The sequence below is a fragment of the Pezoporus occidentalis genome, unplaced genomic scaffold, assembly GCF_034315485.1.
Source record: "Pezoporus occidentalis ecotype Australia unplaced genomic scaffold, CSIRO_AGI_Poc_V1 ctg16, whole genome shotgun sequence".
Taxonomy (NCBI): Eukaryota; Metazoa; Chordata; class Aves; order Psittaciformes; family Psittacidae; genus Pezoporus; species Pezoporus occidentalis.
Window position 1 is genome coordinate 1,068,580 of NW_026913425.1, and position 11,590 is coordinate 1,080,169.

The 11,590-nt window shown below is 36.6% G+C and overlaps 1 protein-coding gene across 1 annotated transcript in view; it reads left to right on the top strand.

Annotated features, from left to right (window-relative positions):
- The window catches only part of RGS7BP (regulator of G protein signaling 7 binding protein), a 39,263-nt gene extending 27,673 nt beyond the window's left edge, over window positions 1-11,590 (top strand). Inside the window, exons 4-6 of the mRNA XM_062612314.1 lie at window positions 6,501-6,648; window positions 9,507-9,577; window positions 10,577-11,590. Of these exons, the coding sequence (XP_062468298.1) occupies window positions 6,501-6,648; window positions 9,507-9,577; window positions 10,577-10,668 (311 nt within the window). The 3' untranslated portion in view covers window positions 10,669-11,590. The remainder of the gene's footprint in view (window positions 1-6,500; window positions 6,649-9,506; window positions 9,578-10,576) is intronic.

Sequence of the window (11,590 nt, forward strand, 5' to 3'; positions counted from 1 at the left end):
GCTTTTCAGTGATTTTCTCAAGTCAAAAAGAAATCTATAAAACAGAAAGAGACAGAATTAACAGAGCTATCATACAACAGTTGCCAGTAGCTGCTAAAATGAATCATCATTTTTTATGACAGATTGTACTGCATTTCCTAGCATTGGCTACAGTTGTCAAACCATCTTCTGTAATTGCAAAAAGAAAGTAGCTTGAGGTGACAGTTGAGTAACCCTGATATATCTGTGTCTCTCCCTTTTGCCTTTGGATGGAATCTACATTAATAACTTAATATCAAGCCATTAGATGTCTAAATTGGATAAGATTAATTACAGCATTATAGTATGGGCCAGCTTAGTTCCTATTTGGCTGTACTTCTGTTAAGCATTATTTCCTCATCTCACCATAGAGAAAGTTATGGTAGCCATTCTGCCATTGCTAAATATAGTAATTTTTGTTCTGTATCCATGTAGACATAATCATAGTAGCTTGACTCTAAGTTTCTGTGACATTCTTTGAGAAAAATTCATAATAGGCAAAACCTGTACAATTGCAGGGATTCACGTAATTTGAATTTTGGAACTTAGCCAATAGAACATTGATTTGTATAGTAAATAATGGGTGTTTACAACACCTAGAGGTATTTTAAAGCTATCATGCCACAAGGGAAATTCCAGTTATATGGGGTTTTTCACAGTGAAAGTAGTCATATACTGGAACAGGCGCCCAAAGAGGATGTGAAATCTCCATCCTTGGAGATACTGATAACTCAAATAGCCGTGAATAATGTGATGCACGTTGACCCTGCTTTCAGTAGGGTATTAGATTAGATGGCTTTGCAACCTATTTATTGTATCTTCTGCCAAAACATGCTATTTTCCAAGGAGCAGAATGAGCCCATAACCTTTCTTTAATTTCTTTACTTATGGAGAATGGTATTGCAGTGTAGGCAAGGTACCATAAATTTATCTTGGGCAATGAAGGAGCTGGTAACTTCACCATCATAAAATCATTGTGCTGTTTCTAATATATAGCTTTTTTTACTTTTTCACCTGTTTAGTTCTTCACCATCTGAGTGACCATATTAAAAAAAGATTAATAATTTTCCTTGTGTATAAATTGTACTACCCTTAGAAAAAAATCTTCGTTTAATTCATAAATATGCATACCTGATATTATTGTGTCTTGAAGCTCATTTTTGAAGGTAATATTTTCCATTTGGATATAATTTTTTCATTTTCTAATACCATTAACTGTTGAGTAAGTAGTTTGTAAGGTTTTTAACTCTCCCATGAGACTTCACCAATTTGTGTTCTTCCTCAAGCAGCAGATACTCAAGTAGGATGACATGCAGGCTTTTCTCAGCAAACTTCAGTTAATAGATATTAATGTGGGTACTAGTATCTTGACCAGATGTTATCAAACAAACTACAGAACTGATAAAGCTAAGGCAGCGGGCTGATGCTGATGCTCTTTTCCCAAGAGAAACTCAGTGCTCCCTACTGGGAAACAGATGCTTTTTAACAAAACACCAACTACAATTTGAAGGGCTGAGCCCTGCGTATCTTCACTATCTTTCACAGTACTGGTCTTCTCATCTCTTTCTTTCTGTTCTTTCTGTTGTACAGAACAGACAGTCCTATATATAATGTATAGTATATATATCAAGCTTCCTGTACAGAAATTTCTTGCATATTTGCAGTGCTTTAGATTAACTTACTGCTGCCATACATACTCTGCTAGAAAATTCATATAGTCTGTTATTTCTTCGAGATGTGATAGTCACAGTGGGGCCAAAAGTCATAAATATTTCCAGCTGTGTTATGCAGTAAGTAAACTGAGGTAAGTGCTCTCTATAATTCTTTTCTAAGGTACATACACCCAAAAAGCCAAGTGTTGAAAATACATTATGACTGTAAAGTTCCAACATTCAGAAAGTCTGCAAAGGATGCAATGAAACATGCCTGAGTAGCCTTAATTGAAGCTTTTTGTAGCTGCTATGTGTTTGGTTAGCTGATCATATACTTTATGATTCCTCTTTTCCACAATCCCCGTATTAGATTACTTAAACTTATATTAGTATTAGATTAGCCCTTTTCCAAATTAATACTGAAGTTGTCAAGGTCCCACACTGGGACAACCCAGAATTACTTCAGATCTCCTAAGTGCACTTCAGCATATGTTGCTGTATTCAGCCACCAATATTTTGAGGTCAGATGTTTTTACTGATACCTTATAAAGAACTTAATTGCATGTTTAAATGTAAACATAACAGATAAAAGAGCTTTGTGGATTCATGTATGCACAATAATAATATATTAATTTCATTGTGAGGAACTGTAAAATATTTTTGTTATAATTGAATCATTATAGCATGTCACTGTGAAATGCACATTATTGAAGTTTAATGTCTATATATATTTACATAGAAGCCATTAATTTCTTAGGATAAGCTACAGGTATAATTGACTTGTTTTGTTATATAATTACATATTACAAAGTATTTTGTAAAACCCTAAATAGCAGATTACAATCATTCTATTAGTTAGCTATGCAGCATGTTAGCAAGCACTTAACTCTAATAACAAATTGAGTAAGCCCATACAACAGATCAAAGGCAAGAGGGAATAGTTAAAATGAACTGGAGGTGTTCTCCAGAGTTCAAAACATGCTGTAAAAATAGTTAAAGCTGCCTTGTCAAAGAAATATAAGGTCTGAAACTGGTAGCTATTTGTGCTGAGTTTGAGGCAAGTAATTCCTGCATTCTTGGTACATAAAATCACAGATTTGATATGAAATCACAGATAATTGTGTATCGTATACCACTCTAGAAGTTAATAGTGTTGCTTTTCCAGTATGCATCTTGTAATAACAACATGTTATTTCCTTAAAATAGTGCTTAAAAGCCTGTGATAACTTGTGTTACAGATTACAAAAATAAACCCTCAATTCAGTGATGGGATTTTTGTTTGGAGGATAAAGGAATGATTGTTTAATGGAATTACTACTGTCTCAGCAATCTATTTAAAAACTGGTAGTAGATATGTATAATTACTTACACCTACAACTTACACAAGAAGGATAAGACATGAGAGAGAAGCACACAGATGTGGAGAAACAATCACTTAAAAAATCCAGAGATTTGCCCCTTCTCGTGTGGACACTGTGAAGAGACCAAAATGAACAGAACAAAAACAGGCATGGAAGGAGGACAATGCAACTTCTACCACTTCTACTGTGTTTTGCTTCATAATAACAGTCTCTTGAGTTCTGCAGGTCCCATGTGTGTCAGGAATGAAGTTCCTCAGGCTGCTAGCCATATTTACCATTTTTCTTGTTTACTTCCTATGTCATTCTTTCCTATTCCACTTTTTACATTCTCCTTTTCATTTACTTTAGTTGTGATCCGTAACTTGTGCATTTATCCTTAATACCAGGGTAGAAGCCTAATGCAAATGCCACCTTCTTTTTGAGAGAGAGGTTCTGTCAGCTTTGTTAAATTGTGTTGTTCCCTTCAAATATCTTTCCAGTTCATTTGCAGTGAAATCTAACTAGCTCTGAGGTGCCTATAATAGGTGCTTTATTCATTACATAAGTTTCTCTCCAAAGCAGGGGATGACTGAGTATATGCAAAGCGTAGCATGACTAGCAGTATGGAGCAGAGTAAGTGAAGCACATAAAGCACAGTGATCATAGATGTTGTATGTAACCTTATTGAACCGATCATTTTCTACCCTCTTATTTAGCATCAATAAAGCTCAAGTTTGATGTGCACAATTATTTAATTCGATAAATTTAATTTTATACCAAACGCAAGTTAAAAGAGAAGAAAAAAAAAGCTGAATTAGAGGCTAAAAGATAAAGAGTAATCATGCTTTATCTTAAAATTTCACAGTAAAAAGACTCTGCCTCGTCAACTGGCAAGAACAGCAAGTGTGTGGACACCTCTAACAACACTGTGGGCACAATCAAAGTCCAACTGAAGTTAGTAGAAGTCTACTCACTAAATTGAAAGTAAAATTTAGGGTTCATATCCCTATTTTAAGAATGTGTAACAGAAAAGCTATCCTTACCACCACTAGGAAGATAAGAAGATTTGACGAGCTTTTGTTTCTCTACAGGCTGTGCCATGTACTAGAAACGTTAAGCCTGAGTCATAGACATTATTAAAGCAAAACCTTTATTATTAGCTGACTCTAACTGTTTTCAAGTGGTTGAACAGATGTTCTGAAATTCAAGAAAGGCTTCATGAACTGCTCAAAATACAACAGAATTACTGGTAAAGAGCTCTTTTCAGCTGAAATCTATGCTGCTGTTTCTCTTAAATCTGCAAGAGTTTTCTTTTGTGCTAACAGAAAGAATGTTACATTCTCAGTGCTTCTGTTCTCAATTTGCAAAAAATAACCTTTACTGTTATTTCATGTGGTACTGCTATTGTTTCCATTGAAACACCTTTGACATGCTTGAAGGATGCCTCTATAGACAGGGTTGTTCTTGACACCATGTCACCAGAAGTCAGGTCAGAGTTTCAACATAACACTTCAAAATAATGGGAGAATTAACTAATACCCAGTTCCACAAGTAATAAATTGTGATATCACTGGCAAATTAGATGGATTCCCTGGGGCAACCCTCTTTCAAAGAAGCAGTAAGAGGTAATAGTATGTGATGTAATGGGCTTCTTGTAATAGAAAAATAATGAATAACAAAGCTTATGCAATTAACTATTAGACTTGTACAATATGAAGTGCTTTAAAAAAACAGCATAAGCTAGAAAGATTTAAGAGCTAGAAAAATTTGAAAGTCATACCTATAGGGTGATACAGAGTAAAACAAACAATGTGGGAAGTAGTCTTTGGCTGCTTTTCCACAAGCAATGGGGTCAACGTAATCCCTTGTTACCACCAGAAAGATACTCAGCTCTTCCTCTTTATTAACACCCCACCCTGTATCATGTCTTTATTTCTTTCTCCCTTCCACTGCTTCTGGCCACATGATCTTCCTCTGGTACTTGCTCTCAAACATGTAAGCATTATTTACTGACCTAAAACTTTACTGACTTCAAACAGTTCATCAGAAAACTTCACATTTTATTTGATCGTTTTTTACAGTAATCTACCATTTGATGGGTTAAAGTAGCTCACAGAGAGATCTCACAAAGCACAAGTTAGTAGTGGATACCAAAGTAAGGAGCAGAGAAAGGAGAGAGAACATCAGTCTGTTATAGACGGTAAACTTGTTGTATCAGGTCATGCGATCTCTTGGGATCATAGTAAGATGACTTAGTCAAGGGCAAAGCAGGAAGAACGGATTTCTACTGACTTAAAAGAATAATTAAAACATTAAGCAAGTATTTTCTGTAGTACAAGTAATGTCTAGTTTGACATTCAGATGAGTTGCTAAGAATATTATCTTCTTTTTTCAGCAAAGGAGTAATTTACCTATTCTTATTAATATAATTCCTGTCATTGGTACTCCTTGTCAAATGTTATAGTAACTACTCAGGATTTTCCTGATGTGAATTTTTTTTCAAATTTCAACAATTGTGAGGTGAAAAAACATTTCCTACTCAACTCCTCATATCACTGGTTTAAACACTGGCAGGTTTTCTCTCTATTTTTTGAGATTTTTCTTTCTTTCTGAGATCGTTTACTGAATTTCATGAGAGAACTCAGAAGGGAAAAAACTTTAATTCTCAATAACATGTCTGGGATATACTCCAATTTGAATTTTCTTATTTAAATGTACTTTGTGCCAGGACTGTATTTGCATTGCAGAAAGGAATACCATCAGACAGTCCAAAGGAGGTTTGGAAGGATGCCAAAAAATCCCACCAATACTTAACTCTCTTGCATTCTCCACTATCATGGACCACATCCTTTATCCCATTCTCTCCCTGACAGAAGCCATGGCAGATTTGTCATGAAGCTCCCATTTGATTCCAACACTGCATTTCATTTCCATATAGTGAGCATGAATTAGGCAAGTGTAAGCATGGAAATTCAAAATATGATGCTCTGAGTGGTGGCAGCTATATATTGCTTTCAAAATCACAAAGTAAATATTTTGTCTTTTGTTTTCCCTTGTCATTGCTGTAACACTAGGAGACATGGGTTGCAATGTTCTTTAGTGTCAAAGTTTTTGAAGCTGCTTTCAGAATGTATGCTGTAATATCCTTGCTTATTTTGTTCTGTTTTACCCTCTGGCTCTTATTTCGTATCACATGTGAACCACTAGAGTTTAAGTGAAACCTTTCATAATACTCACTATGTAAAATTCTAAACTCCACACATGCCTCCCTGGAACACCTCTTACTTCAGCAAGAGTACATATAGGAGCACTTTGATTAGCAGGTGGGTGTCTTGCTCTCTTTATTAGCAGTTCTTCCTCAGAGTTTGCATTCACAGCTTTCTTCATTTATACTCTGCAAGACCAAGCTCAAAACATCAATTATATTATCTGAGTATACAGTTTAATTAATAAATAATGGGGATATATGTTTTCTTTAAATATTTTAAAGGGAAAGACCCTGGTGCCCCAGCCAAGATCCTAGATACTAAAGTGGAGGAGAGTTCCGAAGTACCTTTTTTAGAAGACGCATCATCATCACCATTGGATATTCAACAGCATTTATGGCAGGTTTCCACAGATATTGAACATACTGAAAGGTATGTGTAGCACTTCATTCCTAAACAAAGCAAATTTTCATTTAGGGTTTATTTAGTCTTTTACAATTAGGAAGTCAATGTTGCTAGTATTAAAGATATTGATAAATTAAATCACCTGTTAACATTTCTGTTACATTTATCATACCTGAGAGTGACTCCTAAAAGAAGGGCAGAGGGAGGTGACATGCTTAATTTGGCTAGTTAACAGGGGGTAATTAGCAAAAACAAAGTGTGGGAAATTGTGTTGCTAGTGGGCCGGGTTCTCTAAAAGAGGCAAATCTGCTGGCCTGCAGTTCTGCATTCATAAGTTGAAAGCACAGAATCTAGTTCATTTCAGTTGCTTCTGCCCATAGTTATCAATGTAGAAGCCTTAGGAGAGGGGGAACATCATCCACAGCTTTGTCAAAATGGACTTCTCTTACCCTCTTAACTGTGCAATTGAAAGATTGGCAGTAATCCTGATGGCCAACATTTCTTTGCAAGAAATACCTGATGTCTTTGCATATTAAGATGCTGATGAGATTTTAATGGTTATCATGTTTGTTTGTATAAAACTAAGTTCTACTGAGAGAGTAACCTGGAGATTAAATCTGAGAAATTTCTTATTAGATGTACTGCGTTATTTCTAAGAGCCATTTTGTATGTAGACGAATGAGACAAGACCAAATCCTGAAAACTTTAAGACATTACAAGCCTGCTCACAGTATTGCTGATTTGCCACCTATCTGTAAAACAGGAACATTTTTGCAGATTTTGGCCACTCTCAAAACATATCCAAAGGTAACTTGCTTTGTGAGATAATCATAGAATCATAGAATAGTTAGGGTTGGAAAGGACATCTAGATCATTTAGTTCCACCCCCACCCCCCGCCATGGGCAGGGACACCTCACACTAAACTGTGCCATCCACTCTGAAGAAAAAAAGCTTAGGAGGAGTTTTTTCAGACCTGCCAAGTAAATCAGGATTTAAAATCACCGAATCATAGAATCATAGACTGGTTTGGGTTGGAAAGGACATCTAGGTCATCTAGTTCCAACCCTACTGCCATGGGCAGGGAAACCTCACACGACACCTTGTCATCCAGGGCTCTGTCCAACATGGCTTTGAACACCACCAGAGGTGGAGCATTCACCACTTCCCTGGGCAGCCCATTCCAGTGCCTCACCACCCTAACAGGAAAGAATTTCTCCTTATATCCAGTCTAAACTTCCCCTGTTTAAGTTTTAACCCGTTACCCCTTGTCCTGTCACTACAGTCCCTAACGAAGAGTCCCTCCCCAGCATCCCTATAGGACCCCTTCAGATACTGGAAGGCTGCTAGGAGGTCTCCACGCAGCCTTCTCTTCTCCAGGCTGAACAGCCACAACTTCCTCAGCCTATCTTCATACGGGAGGTGCTCCAGTCCCCTGATCATCCTAGTGACCCTTATCTGGACTTGTTCCATCAGTTCCATGTCCTTTTTATGCTGAGGACACCAGAACTGCACACAATACTCCAGGTGAGGTCACACAAGAGCAGAGTAGAGGGGCAGGATCACCTCCTTTGACCTGCTGGTAACGCTCCTCTTGATGAAGCCCAGGATACGGTTGGCTTTCTGAGCTGCAAGTGCACACTGAAGCCAGCTCATGTTCATTTCCTCATCAACCAACACCCCCAAGTCCTTCTCCTCAGGGCTGCTCTGAATCTCTTCTCTGCCCAACCTGTACCTGTGCCTGGGATTGCTCTGACCCAGGTGTAGGACCTTGCACTTGGCATGGTTAAACTTCATAAGGTTGGCATCAGCCCACCTCACAAGCATGTTGAGGTCCCTCTGGATGGCATTCCTTCCCTCCAGCGGATCAACCGAACCACACAGCTTGGTGTCATCAGCAAACTTGCTGAGGGTGCACTCAATCCCACTGTCCATGTCAGCAACAAAGATACTGAACAAGACCAGTCCCAACACTGATCCCTGAGGGACACCACTCGTTACTGGTCTCCAGTTGGACATTGAGCCATTGACCACAACTTTTTGTGTGCGGCCATCCAGCCAGTTCTTTATCCACCCAGTGGTCCATCCATCAAATTGATGTCTCTCCAATTTAGAGACAAGGATGTCATGTGGGACAGTGTTGAACGCTTCGCACAAGTCCTGGTAGATGACATCAGCCGCTCTACCCCTGTCCATCAGTTCTGTAGCCCCATCAAAGAAGGCCACCAAATTGGTCAGGCAGGATTTCCCCTTAGTGAAGCCATGCTGGCTGTCACCAAGCACCTTATTGTTTTTCATGTGCCTTAGCATTTTATTACCATTTTTTTATTTTTTACCATTTTTTTATTTACTGACTTAGAAAATTTCATGTCAGATTCTCCTAAGAGGGATGAGAGTGACAGCTCTGTTTCTAAATTTTCACTTAATGTGCAGCAATACATATAATGGGTTAGCTACGTGTATTATAATTTCCTTTTGAACAATGAAACACATTCATGGTACAAGCTACAAACTTCTGATAAGGCGTATCAAGTTGTCATTAGTACTAGCTTGTCCTAAAAGATGTATTGTGTGCTTTGCCACCAGGACCACATTGTATCCACCAGTTCATTTATTTGGATTTAATATGGAAGTGCCAGAATAGATCATAAATTTGGACCAGATGAAACTAGTTAATATCAGACTGGCTTAAAAGTGCTCCATTATTAAATCTACTGCCCTTTCTTGTATGCATTTTCTGAAACGTGTGTGAACCAACTGCTTGCCCGATAGATTTTTTGTATTTATTGCTCCATTATTTCACCATATAAAGCTATCCTGTGGGCCATTCCCCATGCAGTCTTCAACTGCTGCTCTATTGTATCTCTTTAAACTTTTGTTTCCACAGAGATATTAGAGAAATGAAAAACCTTTTAAGTAAACTCAGGGAGACTATGCCTTTACCACTGAAAAATCAAGGTAGGTTTTGTATTTTCTTCACATAAGGAAAATTAAGATAATTAAAGGGTTTGCCTTCCATTAAAAAAAAATAGAAATGACAAAAAGAAAAATGTAGGTGAAGTATTTTCCCTACTGATTCAGTGGAGTCAAAATTTACTATTTGAACTTTGGCCTTTCAAGTTTCACATGAGGTATTCTGGAATTTTATAGGTATGGTATCTATAGATAAAATAATATACTTTTCCTGGTGACATGAGGGAAGCAGGAACTAATTCCCTGATGTAACCAGAATAAGAACATAATGAGGCATATCTCTTGTCATGAAACCTGCCTGAAGATGGCTCAAATTCAAAGTGAATTCTAAAGATTTTGCAAGATAGCTCTGTGATAGTGCACAAGTTGGCGCTACTATATACATTTTGTATGAATTTGAAAGTAGTTAATATAAAAGCTAGAAAGCTAACCAGAAATAGGGAGAGCATATTGTGCTAGCTTTTCCAGACAAATGCTTCTTCTCTTGATGTGCCAAGATGTTTCAGTGCTGCAGTTTTTAATGAAAATTCTCCCTTACATGCATAAATGGCCACCAAATAAGGCTGGGCAGTTTTATATTTAAATTAAGCCAGAATTTACCTTAAGATTGACATTTCCAAACTTGTATGTCTGAAAGATCTCAAGCTACTTATCTTTAGGTTTCATCTGGGACCCTAACATTATTCATTCATGCAGGAGTATTGTGGCTTAGGTCTTGCATTTTTGGAGGTGTAATTTCTTTTAGGTTTCATTAATAAACTGGTATTCTCCTTGACAAAATTTCTGTTACATTACCATGGAGACCCAGATTATTAGCATTGCAAGACCCTTATTCACAAAATTCAGGTTATTATTTTCTATGCCTAGAGCAGTGGGATCTATTACTTAATCATATAGCTGCTGTTAGGACGTATAAATGATAAAAACTCTTGTGTATGTGCATATGTACATGCTTGTATTAAAATGTGGGGTTTTACATCACAGATGATAGCAGCCTCCTAAACTTGACTCCGTATCCATTGGTAAGAAGACGGAAGCGAAGATTCTTTGGACTGTGCTGTCTTGTCTCAAGTTAGAAGATTAAGCCCAGAAGCACCAAGAAAATCATTTATAACTTTGATTAAACCACTATTATTTGACCACTGAAAAGATGAACATTGCTACTCTTAATTATAAAGTACATTTTCTACACTAGCCTATTCCTTTTTCTCTTCTCCATCCCCCTTTTCAAAAAAGGGTTTTAATAGTTTAAAGTTGTGGTGGTCATAAACCAGCTGAGGAATAGATCTAGCATAACTAAGAATGCTTTTAAAACTTTTTAAAATATGTTTTGCATGCTTACTTTCAACCACTCAAAGACATATGAATAACAGTTAATAGATAACTTTAAAGGGGATTTTTATCGTTTGAACTGCAGCTAAAAGTTTGTGCATAGTATAATATTCTTATTAGTGTCTTATTAAAATACTTGATCATATTCTAACAGTCTTTAAGCATAGGAAACTATTTAACAGCAAAAGTATTAAAGCTCTAAAACATTTAAACAATATTGTAACAGAATTTGCACACAAACTCCAGTTACTTTTTGTGCTCTTATTCATATTTAGTCTTCCACTATATCTCAATTTAAAAACTTCATAGAAAAATACCTTAATTTATGATACACAAACCATAGACAAAAATACTTAGAACTTGTAAATACAGAGAAAGCATAATACGTACATACTGTACAATGCATAGAAGCAACAGATTTCCTTTTAAGGTGATAGTATCTCTACAAGATTTTTTTGGGGAAAAATAATTTATTAAAAGAAGAGTATTGAAAAAAGAAAACAAAACAATGTAAAAAACACCAACCCATTTTGTTTCCAATAGAATTCAAAGCATGGTGTCTGCATATAACTAAGTACTAATTCTTATAGGGCATGCCAGGATTATCTGAGACTGTAATATATTAAATGTTTTACATTGTTAATAAAGTTTTTTATTTAACTTAAA